Here is an 18065-nt window from a genome sequence, read left to right as displayed (position 1 = left end):
GATACATCTCATTACAAAAACCTCCCTCCCTCCACAGCATGACAGAATAGATACAGACCGAACCAGGACCGAATGTACAGACATATCCAGACCTAATCTGGGCAGAATGTACAGACATATACAGACCTAACCTGGGCAGAATGTACAGACACATACAGACCGAACCTGGGCAAAATGTACAGACATATACAGACTAGGGATACACATTTTGTGTAGTTATTTTAATCGATTGTTGTCTACTATTCATCAATTAAATTGATTTAAAAAAAACTACTATTTGGCCCATAAAAATAATGATTTGAAATTGGGACACACATTAAATAGTTATATCTATCTTCAGAGAGATTGTATAAAGACATGCCCAAATTATATCATTGCACATTATAGCCATCATGGCAAAAAACCCACAAAATGATCATGACATGCTGGCTGAACTGCCACTCTGATGGTCCATGCGTTAATTCCACAGAACAATCACTGTTCCAGTGTTTACCAGCAGGTACAGTGCCACAGCGCAACAGGTGACATAATGTATAGAGTATTTCAGCAAGTACTTTGGGTGGAATGTGTGCAATGGAAAAGCTATTTTTCTTTTTTCTGAAAATATTCTTTGAAACACATTTTCTTTTGAATTGCACCTGGAGACTGAATGACATGACAATGAAAAGAGCGGGGGTATGTAAAATACACTTGTTGAAAATGTGCACATAGTTTGAAGATGAAAAACTTGCACAGTTCTAGCAACAGACTGTTAAATAATATATAGTAATGTTAAATAGTAAATCATATATCAAAATACTAATTCTTGCTCAGATATACATTTAGAATTTATTCATGAACAATATTAGAAAATCTAAAATATGAGTCAACATTGCAGCCCAGGCGTGGTTTTTGTACAGGTGTTAAACACTGTGTACTATAGCAGTAGCTCGGGGTCACAGTGATACATCTCATTACAAAAACCTCCCTCCCTCTACAGCATGACAGAATAGATACAGACCTAACCAGGACAGAATGTCGAAAGATATGCAGTCCTAACCAGGACAGAATGCACAGAGAAACAGATCTTAACAGGACAGAATGTACAGACATATACAGACCTAACCAGGACAGAATATAGAGAGATATGCGGACCTAATCAGGACAGAATGTACAGACATATACAGTCCTCATCAGGACAGAATGTGCAGTACTGACAGATATAGACCTAGCCAGGACAGAATGCAGAGGGAAACAGATCTAACCAGGACAGAACATGTATCAGCTTTGAGTAAATGACCTGTGAAATGAAGCCCACATTTCATCACTCAACACGCGAGAAAAGCAGTTGTGGTGGAACCTGAATTAACGATTAAAATGGTGCCCCAGCAGGGCACCCCATAGGCCAGCGGTGCATGTCAAACACACACTCATGATTTACCAGTGAACATAAATCTTGTCACCTGCCTCCTTCTGTTCCACTTCAGACTGTTCGTTTTTGGAATGTCTGTGAACTGTAGATTAGACTTTCCACCAGACCCAGCAGGCTATTAATAAAACAAGCAGTTTATTTCTGTTTCCGTTATAAAATGGGCAATATGCAATAAATTAGGAAGGCCAAGACACGACGAGAAACACTATAAATGGCAGGTGTTTCCTGAGCATTGCATGTAAAGTTATGATAGCTTTTCTGGAAACAAGTGTGAGCAATCAGCAAATCGGCAAATTAAGATATAGAGTATTTATTTTGGAGCACAATGTAAAAATAGTACATGTAATAAAAGAGGAGTAAACACACTGATCAAATATCTGATTCATAAACTATAATGAAATAAAAAATGTGTCATTTAATAATGTCAGTGTCCTTTTCACAACAAGGGTCCAAATGCATAATAGTTTCTCATTCTAAAAATGCGCAAGCTTTTTATTTAATATTTTTTTAAATTTAATTTGTATTATTATTTTAGGGAGTCCTGGCCAAAATGGCTTACAATATAACAAATAACACAGATTGTGCATTACACACAGCAAGACATAAAAACATAGACAATATACAAACAATTTAGGCCAAAACAAGCAAAAACATTAAAGTAAACCAAGTGCATATTGTAAATGGTTGGCTTTATATAGCACCTTTATCCAAAGCACTGTACAATTAATGCTTCTCAGTCACCCAATCATACACACACTCACACACACACCAACGACTGGCCTATGTGCACATTGACAATGAACATCCCAGTACTGTGCAGCAGAAGGCAAACCATGTACATGCAAAACACTCCATAATTTAAAACGTAGAGTGCATTTTGTGTAATAAATGTTTTAGGAAAAAGATTTTCAATGAAGCCAAACGTTAGTTTTATGCTATGTGGTCCCAGGTCAGACCGTTTTATTGTATGTAAGATCAATGTCCTTCCATGCCGGTGCTGTGCTATAACTGTGCGGGATGCCTTCTTTCTTTAAACAAGAAATTCCTGGAAATAATATACGTCGTTTTAATTCAATTATCAATTATCCATCCATCCATCCATTATCTGAACCCGCTTATCCTGAACAGGGTCGCAGGGGGGCTGGAGCCTATCCCAGCATACATTGGGCGAAAGGCAGGAATACACCCTGGACAGGTCGCCAGTCCATCGCAGGGCACACACACCATTCACTCACACACTCATACCTACGGGCAATTTAGACTCTCCAATCAGCCTAACCTGCATGTCTTTGGACTGTGGGAGGAAACCGGAGTACCCGGAGGAAACCCACGCAGACACGGGGAGAACATGCAAACTCCGCACAGAGAGGCCCCGGCCGACGGGGATTCGAACCCAGGACCTCCTTGCTGTGAGGCGGCAGTGCTACCCACTGCACCATCCGTGCCGCCCAATTATCAATTATGCTTAGAAATATTTTATACTTACATTAACAAAACGTTATGTCCTGAAATGTTGATGCTTTACCCGCTGCACAATTCTGAATACATTTGTTGAAAAAAAGATATCTGATTCACAATTGCCAGAATCCCAAAATATTTCCTCCATTAAATCCACAGCGGTTCGTACGCTCAGGCACCGGAGCAGTCTTTAAGTGACTCTCTCCGGGTACCACGGTAACCAGGCGGTGGGTTTGGTGTCGGTGGTTAGTGGCGGCGGTGCGCGCGGAGAGCACCAGCCTCTACGCCAAACGCTGTGTCCTCCCGTGTAGCCCTTCCTGGCTCCTGGAGCTTTCACCACGGCGAGGCCCGGAAGGACTGCCAAGTCAGAATTCCTATTAGGAATTCTTACTCGGAAAAGTGAAAGGAGTATAATAATCCCGTTTGGTGAAAATGTGCACATATTTTGAAGATAAAAGGGCTGCAATGTTCTAGCAAAGGACTGTTATGAAGAGTAAAGAGTGAATATTACATCTGCGCATGGAAATCATGTATCAAAATACTAAATAATGCTGAGAATTTCTGCATGAAAGATATTAGACAAAACTTCTGTGAGCACATTAGACATTTGCAGCCCAGGGGTGGTTCTTGTACAGGTGGTAATCACTGTGTACTATAGCTGGGGGTCACAGTGATACATCTCATTACAAAAACCTGCCACCTTTCACAGCATGACAGAATAGATACAGACCTAACCAAGAATGTACAGACATATACAGACCTGACCTAACCTGAACTGCACATCTTAAAAACTACTCCAGTACTGTGCAGAAGTGTTAGGCACCCTAGACTTTATTATATATATATGTTCATTTATTTGTGTGTGTTAGTATAAAAGAACACCTTTGAGATTTCCAAATATTCATTTTCCAAAAGATTTAATTTTACAGAGACATTTTTGTATTTAATTTTAAAAAGTAATATATTTCTGCAAGCAATTTACTACTGTTTACATAAAAACTTGATCAACACTGTCTGAGATCAGAAACAAGGAGCCAACCAAAGTCTGCAGAAGAACTGTGGCAAGTTCTCCAAAATGCTTGGAACAACCTCCCTGCTGATTGTCTTATAGAACTGCCGGAAAGTGTTCATCAGAGAAGTGATGCAGTTTTAACGCCAAAGGGTGGTCCCAAAAAATATTCATTTGATCCAGTTTTTAACTATGCTGCCAAATGACTAAATGGTCATAGAAAATGTATTGCACGTTTATTTAGGACCTTTCATTGAATTATTTTTGAAAGTATCTTATCTGTACAGAATGTTATACAGGTGCCTAAGACTTTTGCACAGTACTGTATATGGCCCATAAAAAGAAAATTATAGCCATAACGGCAAAAAAAAAACCCAAAAATGACAAAATAACCCATTAACTTCATTCATGAACGAGAAAACCGCTGACATGTTCGTGACAAAATATTAATTCTTGCTCAAATATACATTTAGAATTTATTCATGTACAGTATTAGACAATATAGTGTGAGCACAATTAGACATTTGCAGCCCAGGGGTGGTTTTTGTACAGGTGTTAAACACTGTGTACTACTACAGCTCGGGGTCACAGTGATACATCTCATTACAAAAACCTCCCTCCCTCCACAGCATGACAGAATAGATACAGACCGAACCAGGACCGAATGTACAGACATATCCAGACCTAACCTGGGCAGAATGTACAGACATATACAGACCTAACCTGGGCAGAATGTACAGACACATACAGACCGAACCTGGGCAAAATGTACAGACATATACAGACTAGGGATACACATTTTGTGTAGTTATTTTAATCGATTGTTGTCTACTATTCATCAATTAAATTGATTTAAAAAAAACTACTATTTGGCCCATAAAAATAATGATTTGAAATTGGGACACACATTAAATAGTTATATCTATCTTCAGAGAGATTGTATAAAGACATGCCCAAATTATATCATTGCACATTATAGCCATCATGGCAAAAAACCCACAAAATGATCATGACATGCTGGCTGAACTGCCACTCTGATGGTCCATGCGTTAATTCCACAGAACAATCACTATTCCAGTGTTTACCAGCAGGTACAGTGCCACAGCACAACAGGTGACATAATGTATAGAGTATTTCAGCAAGTACTTTGGGTGGAATGTGTGCAATGGAAAAGCTATTTTTCTTTTTTCTGAAAATATTCTTTGAAACACATTTTCTTTTGAATTGCACCTGGAGACTGAATGACATGACAATGAAAAGAGCGGGGGTATGTAAAATACACTTGTTGAAAATGTGCACATAGTTTGAAGATGAAAAACTTGCACAGTTCTAGCAACAGACTGTTAAATAATATATAGTAATGTTAAATAGTAAATCATATATCAAAATACTAATTCTTGCTCAGATATACATTTAGAATTTATTCATGAACAATATTAGAAAATCTAAAATATGAGTCAACATTGCAGCCCAGGCGTGGTTTTTGTACAGGTGTTAAACACTGTGTACTATAGCAGTAGCTCGGGGTCACAGTGATACATCTCATTACAAAAACCTCCCTCCCTCTACAGCATGACAGAATAGATACAGACCTAACCAGGACAGAATGTCGAAAGATATGCAGTCCTAACCAGGACAGAATGCACAGAGAAACAGATCTTAACAGGACAGAATGTACAGACATATACAGACCTAACCAGGACAGAATATAGAGAGATATGCGGACCTAATCAGGACAGAATGTACAGACATATACAGTCCTCATCAGGACAGAATGTGCAGTACTGACAGATACAGACCTAGCCAGGACAGAATGCAGAGGGAAACAGATCTAACCAGGACAGAACATGTATCAGCTTTGAGTAAATGACCTGTGAAATGAAGCCCACATTTCATCACTCAACACGCGTTTAAAGCAGTTGTGGTGGAACCTGAATTAACGGTTAAAATGGTGCCCCAGCAGGGCACCCCATAGGCCAGCGGTGCATGTCAAACACACACTCATGATTTACCAGTGAACATAAATCTTGTCACCTGCCTCCTTCTGTTCCACTTCAGACCGTTCGTTTTTGGAATGTCTGTGAACTGTAGATTAGACTTTCCACCAGACCCAGCAGGCTATTAATAAAACAAGCAGTTTATTTCTGTTTCCGTTATAAAATGGGCAATATGCAATAAATTAGGAAGGCCAAGACACGACGAGAAACACTATAAATGGCAGGTGTTTCCTGAACATTGCATGTAAAGTTATGATAGCTTTTCTGGAAATAAGTGTGAGCAATCAGCAAATCGGCAAATTAAGATATAGAGTATTTATTTTGGAGCACAATGTAAAAATAGTACATTTAATAAAAGAGGAGTAAACACACTGATCAAATATCTGATTCATAAACTATAATGAAATAAAAAATGTGTCATTTAATAATGTCAGTGTCCTTTTCACAACAAGGGTCCAAATGCATAATAGTTTCTCATTCTAAAAATGCGCAAGCTTTTTATTTAATATTTTTTTAAATTTAATTTGTATTATTATTTTAGGGAGTCCTGGCCAAAATGGCTTACAATATAACAAATAACACAGATTGTGCATTACACACAGCAAGACATAAAAACATAGACAATATACAAACAATTTAGGCCAAAACAAGCAAAAACATTAAAGTAAACCAAGTGCATATTGTAAATGGTTGGCTTTATATAGCACCTTTATCCAAAGCACTGTACAATTAATGCTTCTCAGTCACCCAATCATACACACACTCACACACACACCAACGACTGGCCTATGTGCACATTGACAATGAACATCCCAGTACTGCGCAGCAGAAGGCAAACCATGTACATGCAAAACACTCCATAATTTAAAACGTAGAGTGCATTTTGTGTAATAAATGTTTTAGGAAAAAGATTTTCAATGAAGCCAAACGTTAGTTTTATGCTATGTGGTCCCAGGTCAGACCGTTTTATTGTATGTAAGATCAACGTCCTTCCATGCCGGTGCTGTGCTATAACTGTGCGGGATGCCTTCTTTCTTTAAACAAGAAATTCCTGGAAATAATATACGTCGTTTTAATTCAATTATCAATTATGCTTAGAAATATTTTATACTTACATTAACAAAACGTTATGTCCTGAAATGTTGATGCTTTACCCGCTGCACAATTCTAAATACATTTGTTGAAAAAAAGATAGCTGATTCACAATTGCCAGAATCCCAAAATATTTCCTCCATTAAATCCACAGCGGTTCGTACGCTCAGGCACCGGAGCAGTCTTTAAGTGACTCTCTCCGGTTACCGCGGTAACCAGACGGTGGGTTTGGTGTCGGTGGTTAGTGGCGGCGGTGCGCGCGGAGAGCACCAGCCTCTGCGCCAAACGCTGTGTCCTCCCGTGTAGCCCTTCCTGGCTCCTGGAGCTTTCACCACGGCGAGGCCCGGAAGGACTGCCAAGTCAGAATTCCTATTAGGAATTCTTACTCGGAAAAGTGAAAGGAGTATAATAATCCCGTTTGGTGAAAATGTGCACATATTTTGAAGATAAAAGGGCTGCAATGTTCTAGCAAAGGACTGTTATGAAGAGTAAAGAGTGAATATTACATCTGCGCATGGAAATCATATATCAAAATACTAAATAATGCTCAAATACACATTGAGAATTTCTGCATGAAAGATATTAGACAAAACTTCTGTGAGCACATTAGACATTTGCAGCCCAGGGGTGGTTCTTGTACAGGTGGTAATCACTGTGTACTATAGCTGGGGGTCACAGTGATACATCTCATTACAAAAACCTGCCACCTTTCACAGCATGACAGAATAGATACAGACCTAACCAAGAATGTACAAACATATACAGACCTGACCTAACCTGAACTGTACATCTTAAAAACTACTCCAGTACTGTGCAGAAGTGTTAGGCACCCTAGACTTTATTATATATATATATGTTCATTTATTTGTGTGTGTTAGTATAAAAGAACACCTTTGAGATTTCCAAATATTCATTTTCCAAAAGATTTAATTTTACAGAGACATTTTTGTATTTAATTTTAAAAAGTAATATATTTCTGCAAGCAATTTACTACTGTTTACATAAAAACTTGATCAACACTGTCTGAGATCAGAAACAAGGAGCCAACCAAAGTCTGCAGAAGAACTGTGGCAAAATGCTTGGAACAACCTCCCTGCTGATTGTCTTATAGAACTGCAGGAAAGTGTTCATCAGTTTTTTCTGAAAATATTCTTACATATTTTCTTTTGAATTTTGAATCTTTTGAATAGTAATGTTAAATAGTAAATCATATATCAAAATTCTAATTCTTGCTCAGACATACATTTAGAATTTATTCATGAACAGTATTAGAAAATCTAAAATATGAGTGAACACAATTAGACATTTGCAGCCCAGGGGTGGTTTAAACACTGTGTACTATACCAGTAGCTGGGGGTCACAGTGATACATCTCATTACAAAAACCTCCCTCCCTCCACAGCATGACAGAATAGATACAGACCTAACCAGGACAGAATATGGAGAGATATACAGACCTAACCAGGACAGAATGTAGAAAGATATACAGTCCTACCAAGGCTGGAATGCAGAGAGAAATAGACCTTAAAAGAACAGAATATACAGACATAGACAGACCTAACCAGGACAGAATATAGAGAGATATACGGACCTAATCAGGACAGAATGTACAGACATATACAGTCCTCATCAGGACAGAATGTGCAGTACTGACAGATACAGACCTAGCCAGGACAGAATGCAGAGGGAAACAGATCTAACCAGGACAGAACATGTATCAGCTTTGAGTAAATGACCTGTGAAATGAAGCCCACATTTCATCACTCAACACGCGTTTAAAGCAGTTGTGGTGGAACCTGAATTAACGGTTAATTGCTGGGGTGCCCTGCCCCCAGCAGGGCACCCCATAGGCCAGCGGTGCATGTCAAACACACACTCATGATTTACCAGTGAACATAAATCTTGTCACCTGCCTCCTTCTGTTCCACTTCAGACCGTTCGTTTTTGGAATGTCTGTGAACTGTAGATTAGACTTTCCACCAGACCCAGCAGGCTATTAATAAAACAAGCAGTTTATTTCTGTTTCCGTTATAAAATGGGCAATATGCAATAAATTAGGAAGGCCAAGACACGACGAGAAACACTATAAATGGCAGGTGTTTCCTGAGCATTGCATGTAAAGTTATGATAGCTTTTCTGGAAATAAGTGTGAGCAATCAGCAAATCGGCAAATTAAGATATAGAGTATTTATTTTGGAGCACAATGTAAAAATAGTACATGTAATAAAAGAGGAGTAAACACACTGATCAAATATCTGATTCATAAACTATAATGAAATAAAAAATGTGTCATTTAATAATGTCAGTGTCCTTTTCACAACAAGGGTCCAAATGCATAATAGTTTCTCATTCTAAAAATGCGCAAGCTTTTTTTTAAATATTTTTTTAAATTTAATTTGTATTATTATTTTAGGGAGTCCTGGCCAAAATGGCTTACAATAAAACAAATAACACAGATTGTGCATTACACACAGCAAGACATAAAAACATAGACAATATACAAACAATTTAGGCCAAAACAAGCAAAAACATTAAAGTAAACCAAGTGCATATTGTAAATGGTTGGCTTTATATAGCACCTTTATCCAAAGCACTGTACAATTAATGCTTCTCAGTCACCCAATCATACACACACTCACACACACACACACACACCAACAGCAATTGGCTGCCATGCAAGGCACCAACCAGCTCATCAGGAGCATTTAGGGATTAGGTGTCTTGCTCAGGGACACTTCGACACAGCCTGGGCGGGGGATCGAACCGGCAACCCTCTGACTGCTAGACGACTGCTCTTACTGCCTGAGCCACGTCGCCCCATATAGTGTTCATTGTATCATGGATAAACAGTTTTAAATTTTTTGAATGGAATCAGTATATTAAGCTGGATTTCTGTAAGGGAGAAAGTTTGATCCGGGGCGTTCTGAAAAGGTAGTATGGTCATTGCTCTGCTAGGAATTAAATAATCTTCAATTGTATTTATTAATGGAATGAAATTAAGGAAGAACAACTCTCACAGCTTGGTGGAAATATTTATCCCCAGATATTTAATATTGCTAGTGGAGGTGAGGGGGGAGTCCTGAGCATTCCTTACAGAAACTCAAAACTGGAAGCCCCAAACTTTTATCACTAATATTTGGCAAACCAGCTACAATACATCACAAACTGGATTCATCCAAACCAACAGGATTGCCCATGGATAGAACAGTCAGAATGTAAAGAAATTTCCAACAACTGCTTCAAAAACACTGCCATTTCAACAACTCTGACAGCCCGGTGGAAAATTAACAAAATCTTTAAATTCACAATGACCCCGTGCAAATACACTCCAATATGGCACAATCCTGACTTCTTGCTAAACAAAACACCACTTTCCGTCACCACATGTAAATAAAAAGGTATCACACATCTTCAACACATCTTTCAGGATAGCACGTTCATCACCTTCCAGGATTTGGTCCATAAGAACAATATTGGGAAGGAGCAATATCTTCAGTTCTTTCAATTAATATCTGTTTTAAAATTTAAAATTAAAATAATGAACAACAACTTACAGCCACTTCCGCTTATGGATGTAATCATAAGCGGAAGCCCCATCAACGCCTGGGAAAAAGACTTATCACTATGCTACAAATCAGACTTCTGGACTCAAATCTGTAGGAGCACGATGACCACCAATACTACCCTACAACTAATACAATATAAGGTCATTCACAGAACTCATATCACCCACCAAAAGATTTATAAAATGGGATTTGTGGACTCAGACACTTGCACTCACTGCTCTTTGAACACCCCAGATAATTACTTCCACTCGACCTGGCTCTGTCCGCCAACTCACCATTTCTGGAAACAAGTCACAGACCAAATATCTCTCATTATGAGCTGTAGCATTCCACTCTGTCCATCCCTCTGTCAACTAGGAGACCTCTCAACAACCGACCCACCAAATCAAAATACCAAACCTATACTCATTGCCCTAGCTATCGTCAAGAAAACCATCCTCTTAAACTGGAAAACAAGACACACAATAAACATAACACAATGGAAAAATCTTCTCAAAGAACACATATCCATGGAAATAATCTCACATCAGCACCAAAGCTCACACTTTGCAAACATTTGGGGTCCTTTCATAAAATCATTTAATTTGCCTGTTGACTATTCCTCCAACCCCACCCTCACCAACATATACTGACATACTCCAGAAACACTCTCCATGCAATACCATATCCCAATCCAGCCCATCCATAATCATGCATATTTTCCTTTTACTGTTCTTTTTTATATTTTGTTATTTAGGAATGTATTATTCATATTCATCATGTTATCTTTTAATTTAATTATTTTCTTCTCTCCCTTTTCCATACTATCCAGTCAAGGCTTCCGTCAACAATCCTGTCTATCTACCCACTTGTCCATCCGTCTGTTTTTCTGTCCATCCGCCTGTCCATCTGTTTGTTTTTCTGTTCATCCGCCTGTCCATCCGTCTGTTTTTCTGTTCATCCGCCTGTTCATCCGTCCGTTTTTCTGTTCATCCGTCTGTTGGTCTGCATATCCAAATGTCTACACAAGTCACACTTTCCACACTTTTTTAAAGTTTAAAAAAAAGTTTTCATTTATTGTTATCTTTAGTTACTAAGTTATCTGTTTTGTTTTACCCCCCTCTCAAAGGCTTCATTCTGTTTTTTTTTTCCTCTCCCTCTCTCAATATTACCAATGTAATAACATATATATATTTTTTCTTTTTTTCTTTCTTTTTTTTCTTGTAGCTTCTTCCATGCTGAGGGAACAGCACAGCTGAAAGCTTTTTAACCAAAAACAGTCAGTACTTTTGAAACATTAAGCAATGTTCAGTAATCAGTATCCAGTCAAAAGCTTTTCAGTGAGAAAAAAAAAAAGCTTACACTTTCATTGTGTTCAAGCTTCTGTAACTTCAGTAATATTTAGAGTCATTAAGTAATTTAATAATAGAGTAAATAAGAGTAATATTTAAAGTCACTGAGTAACTTAATAATAGAGTAAATATTAGTAATATTTAGAGAAAATCAGAAACCAGAACCTTTGTTATCTTGCGTCATGGCCCTTTAAACACCTGATTAAATTTACTTTGTACTTTAATTAAATGTACTTGTACTTTGTGCAGCACAATATGTTCGAACAGACACACAGTTTTAATCACTCATGCTGACTATTCATTTTAACAGCACTAAAATGATCCTTTAAACATTATGACATCATTGTAGAACTAAACAGCATTTACAATACAGTATATAGATACATAGAAACATAGATACGGTTATTGTATGAAGCATTAGCCAGACTGTTAACTGTGACCACTATGCTTTCGACTACTGGGGGAAAGGCATAAAGGTTACAGTCACTTCAGGTAAGTTTAATGATTAATCGGAATGTTTTTAATATAGCCTAGTCAATACAAATTCTGTGTGGAAAAAACGTAAGAAGAATGTAGCTACTTAGAAAGATATAGGCTATGCTAACGGTTTTTGAGCGTCCAAGTGTTTGAACGTATTAAAGTGAGTGGCTGGCCCTTCGACTACTGGGGATCGGGAACAAAGGTGACTGTATGCACCGCTGAGTAAATTCATGACATGCGTGAAGCTTTTAGAAATCGTGTAAAATGCAAACAAAATAATATAATTAAATAATTATCTTTGTAAAGGAACAAAACACGCGTAGCTCTGAATAACGAATTATTCGTAACAAATTGACATACGCAGTTGTTGAACTGGTAGCGTTGCGATTGGATAGCTATTTCGATATCCGATTTGTAGATTACAATTAGGCTAAATAAAATCAATGTGTCGCGTTAATTGTAAAAAGAAACAGCCAGTAAGAGCCTAAGTAAAATACCATTGCCACAACACTTCTATTTAACTTCTGCTGCTGCTGCTCGTGCTGGGTTACTTGTGCGTTTCAGGCTATTCAATCGACGCGTAAGCGCAAACCAACCCTCATTATATAAATAATTGAGTTGTTGCTATAGCTACGTTTGTGTTCGATGTAATGGCCAGAAAGCGAGTTGTGAACTACTACGACTACTGGGGCAAAGGGTGATTGGGGACGATGGTGATTGTGAGTTCAGGTAAATAGTTTCAATCCCACTCCAATTTAATTTGCACTCGATTTCAAATTTTACTTCAGTTTCTGAAATGTTAAGCGAAAAGAATGCATTTTCAGTTGTGCGGCATTGCAACCTCCAACAAAGGGACGGGAGACGGTTGTGATGACTCCCATTTCAGAAAAGAAAATGTTTTTTAAAGCATGGGTTACAACGCATTTTTATATGGGATATTCATTTGAGTTTTGTATCCTAGTCTTCCTCTCTATTTTGTTAAGTTTTACGGCATGCTTATTCGACTTGAAAGCAACAGGAAAAAAAGGTATATACTTTACTTGTCTTGGTATTCAGTGAAAAAATAACTAATTACAGCGAATTATGTAGGAATCTTAACTGAACTTAAAATGATGCCGCCAGCAGTATTTGTAAATTCGAGGGGACTAAAGTAATCCAAATCAGTTAGGTTACGTTCGTCTGGCAGCTCTTCAAATGTATAATTCCTTTATATACTTTAATTAACATTCAGAAGTGGACCGTCTCCGGTGGAAGACACACTATTTCGTAAAGCAAGATTTCCTTATGGATTAAATTGCATAAAGTATGCGGACACATGCTGCCTCCAGCTGAGACTAAGCAGATGTTAGACATGTTTTTGCACTTGGTAACTGTTGAATAGTATCATTGTGACTGTGCTTTCGATTACTGGGGGAAAGGGACCGCCGTCACCGTGTCATCTGGTAAGATTAAAGCTTTACATGTATCAATAATGTACCGAGTGACTGGCCCGCGTTATATTTTTGAGATAAAGAGAACACTTTTCTGACTGCACTTATTTGAGCGAAATCATTGCTTCTGTTCAGCCCTTATGTATGTAAACTATCAGGCATTGTGTAATAGGCTATATTCAATATAAATACTTGTAACCTGCTACCTTAATTTTATTCGGTAGATGTGGCGGTGATCATTTTTACAGCGATTTTGTCCTTGCATCGTGCAACAACTGGTCACATTACTACCGCGTATTTGTGGGTAATAACAGTTTGTTAGACGAAAGCTCTGTACGTTTACGTCGACTAAAGGAAGGTCTATCCAGATATCTCAAAATGTTGGCTGTATATTTTTACGCGTACACAATATTGGAATATATTGCCGGTGTATGTCAGTTTGGTTTAAGTATTATGTTGACATAGGGCTACAGGCTTATTTTATTGTACGTTAGTAAATTATCTGCATACTTAAATGACATTCATTCGATTTCTTCAATATTTCAGAATTTAAAAATGTGTAATCTATTTTATCTTATTATGTGTGGAGTTTTAAAATGAAAGCTGTTAGGCTATTTTGTTATTCGAAAGGGGAGGGGTGGTGGCGAAAGTATTATAATTGATTTCGCCCTCAACAAAATATCGCTGTCTACTCGAAACTTTTGCAAATTTGTAAATGTTGCAACTTGGTATAGAAAGAGACTGGGTTCTGATGAATGTAAAATTTCACTGTTTCTGATGTAAGACAGGCAAAATCGTTCTCATATTAAAACATGTTTAATAACAGATGTTATGGACAGAGTGCGGAATCGTTAAGGATCAAGTCTTTGAATATAGCCTCGACAGAATGACACAATTATGCGTAGAGTACAGTAGGCCTGTGTCGGCTTTGGGTATGTGAAGGCTGGTGTTCGGGTGTTCACGTTTAGTTTAAATTGCATTTCATCATTACGACAATGCATTCGATTGCGGGGGGAAAACGAACCAGTGAAGTGGGCAGAAGCTGTCGTTAGCTAGTAACCTGATTTCTTGAGAGTACTCTCTTATAGTCTCAGTTCCAACACACATGCGTGGAATTTATATTGTCTCTGTACTGTGAATTGATGTATGACGGTCAATCGGACTAACCGTGAGCAAAAAAGAAAAGAAAAGAAATACACAAATCAAACTGTTAATGCAATAACAAAATACGTCTATGAATGTACTTTAAACAGAAATCAAGTAGGCCTAGGCTAAAATGTCTTAAGACCATGAACAAAAAAAGAATGTGTCTCTGTTCAGTATATGACAGAGAAATGGGGGATTCTCTGTATTTAACGTTTTTTGTAGCCTAATAACACATATCAATGTGTCTAAATAAATAACCAAAACATCAATTGAATATCCTGTTTTGCCTCAACTAAAAAAGAAAAGAAAAAATAAACAATAACAGCCTGTAATGTAAATGCCCAATAGGCGGTTTGCTTTTTAAATTTAAATTTTTAAATTTCTTCTTCTTCTTCTTCTTCTTCTTCTTCTTCTTCTTCTTCTTCTTCTTCTTCTTCTTCTTCTCCAGGTGTTCAACAAGCTCCAAGTGTCTTCCCTTTGCTTAGTTGTGGCTCTCCAGTAGATGGCTACGTCACAGTGGCTTGCATGGCTAAAAATTTCTTTCCTGACGATTTGACCTTCACATGGAGTCACTGTTCACTGTTGCTTGAGAACTGATAAAAAGTAATATGAGTGCTATTTCTTCCAAAATTGAAAATAATAAAACGCTATAGTCTGCTTCCACGGTGATGCAATGCAGACAAGAATTCAACAAAAATATGTATCATATGTTAATTGTACAGATTGGGTTGGGGGTAAAACATACTACTCCGTTCTGGTTCCTCAGTGGTGGAATGACTTGCCTCCCACTGTCAGGACAGCAGAATCCCTCCCCCTATTTCGACGCAGACTCAAAACCCACCATTTCAAACTCTACCTCAGTCCTCCCTCCTGATTTTCCCCGCCCCTCCTTTCTGATATCCCCCTAACCCCCCCCCAAAAAAATTTTGCACTTATGATGACGACTATGTTTAGAACAGCATTCCATGTGTATTTTCCTAGTTCTGATGTGATGCTCTGATTTATGGTAGAACCTATGCACTTGTAAGTCGCTTTGGATTAAAAGCGTCTGCCAAATGACAAAAATGTAAATGTAAATGTAAATGTTTTTATGCACTAAAATGTTAAGGATCCGTTCTGCCCAAACCACATTTCATTGAGTCCCATTTGGACAGAATTTGACATAACATTTTAAAGCATTTTTGAGTGTGAATTTACCAATGGTTCCATATCGGGTAATGCAGTCAAACCACACGTGCCATCATAACTGAGATGTATCCTTTCCATACAACCTTGGTCTTTTGCTTCCACATTTATATGCCTGTGCTTGTGTCCGTGTTTCGGCGGTGTCTGCACACATCTATACACGTGCTTGTGTTTGTTTTTCAGTCATAATCAAGTCCGCCACTCTTTATCTAATGATCCCGACTGAGGACCAGCTAAAGCACAACAAGATCGCTTCCTTTGCCTGCTTTGCCAGCGAATTTTCTCCCAAGGAACTCACTTTTACATGGAGCAAGAATGGCAAGGTGTTGACTGATGGCATCACAACCCTGCCCGTGGTGGAAATTAGTGGAAACTACAGCGTCTCCAGCTTTCTGCATCTTTCTGTCGATGAGTGGACAGATGGAGACAACGTCTCCTGTGCAATTAAACACCGAGGCGGAGATTTCGTAAGGACGGCCATTTACAAAAATCCCTCTAGCGGTACGTTTAAAGTGTCTATCTACGTATCTGTCTGTCTATTTCTGTCTATCTATCTATCAATCTATCTATCTGCCTGTCTACCTGACTATGCCTCTGTCTGTCTATCAATCCGTCTATCTTTCTATCTGACTATCCGTCTGTCTCTCTGACTATCTATCTCTGTTTGTCTATCAATCTGTATGTCTGAATATCCATCTGTCTGTCTGTCTATCTCTGTCTATCTATCAATCTATCCATCTGTCTGTCTACCTGACTATCCGTCTGTCTGTCTATCTATCTGTCTGTCTATTGCACTGGGTTTTTCCTCTATTTGCAGTGTTCCTTTTACATAAAATTAACCCCAAAGTACACACGTCACTCTGGATAAGCGTGTAGCGGCTATGATGGCTTCACATGGCTGCACAATGGCCCTTGGCCTTTTGGCAACTGCTTTCATTCCTTATGGTACTGCATGTCATTCTCACATTCCCATTGCTCTCTCTGTGTGCAGATCAGTAATTTTGCCACTTTAAAAACTCAAGACAGGTGGTGACAAATTGCGTTCTTACATTTTGTATACCTGCTCCACAGATTGTGGAGGAATTCCCGTTCAGGTGACAATCCCCAAACAATCCCCGAACACCACGGAGCAGTTCCTGCATGGCTCGGTGGGGCTGAAATGCCAAATCACCGGGGAATTGGAAGTCGTCAGCGACGTTGAGTGGGGACACGGAGATGGCACGGTCCTCGTGTCCGACAGCAAAGTTGTGGGAAATTCCCGAATCGTAACGCTCCTGGCCAAGAAAGACGACTGGGCCAATGGAACAAAGTACACATGCATAGTGATGCACGATCCCATACCTCCAATTTCCATGCCCTACTATCGAGATAGCGGTAAGTTCCTCCTCCGGGCTCCAATTTGATCAAAAGCAGTTGCAAAGCGATTGAGGCTTCGCAAATTTTGTAACAAAACAAAACAAAACATATATATATCTATATATTATGATCACGTTTTATCTAGTTTATTTGTCTGTTGTGTTTCTGGGTTTCATAACTTGACCCCCCCCCTATTGTTTCGATATCCTAGTCTTTTGATTCTGTCCACAAATCAGTGATGGTACCCCATTGTAGCTCATTGTAGTATTGTAGCTGGGGTTTGTAAAGACTCATGAAAGCTCACGTTTCATCAAGTATTTTAAGCCTGTCAGGAATAAGATCAGAAATATGTGATTAGAATGTTCTTAACTGAACATTCTAATGCCGATGCAGGATTCACTACTGGCACCTTTAGTTCGTTTAGTTCGTTTAGTTCTAGGGATCTAGAAAACCTACTCTTCATTACATTACGTTAAAGGCATCTGGCAGACGCTCTTATCCAGTGACGTACAACAAAGTGCAAAGTGCATACCCATAACCGGGGACAAGTGCACTGAAAGACCGTTAGAGGGAAGCACAGTTTTAAGTGCTAAGAATCAGACTTG

The 18065-nt window shown here is 38.5% G+C and overlaps 1 protein-coding gene across 1 annotated transcript in view; it reads left to right on the top strand.

The window, feature by feature from the left end:
- LOC133121409 (Ig heavy chain Mem5-like) overlaps nt 1–15516 on the top strand; it is a 42837-nt gene extending 27321 nt beyond the window's left edge. The window contains exons 4-5 of the mRNA XM_061230579.1: nt 13725–13785; nt 15368–15516. Of these exons, the coding sequence (XP_061086563.1) occupies nt 13725–13785; nt 15368–15516 (210 nt within the window). The remainder of the gene's footprint in view (nt 1–13724; nt 13786–15367) is intronic.
- The last annotated feature ends 2549 nt before the right edge of the window (nt 15517–18065 follow it).

This window comes from Conger conger, chromosome 2, assembly GCF_963514075.1.
Source record: "Conger conger chromosome 2, fConCon1.1, whole genome shotgun sequence".
NCBI lineage: Eukaryota > Metazoa > Chordata > Actinopteri > Anguilliformes > Congridae > Conger > Conger conger.
The sequence above is the reverse complement of the archived record's forward strand: the minus strand, read 5'-3'. Positions and strand labels throughout refer to the sequence as shown.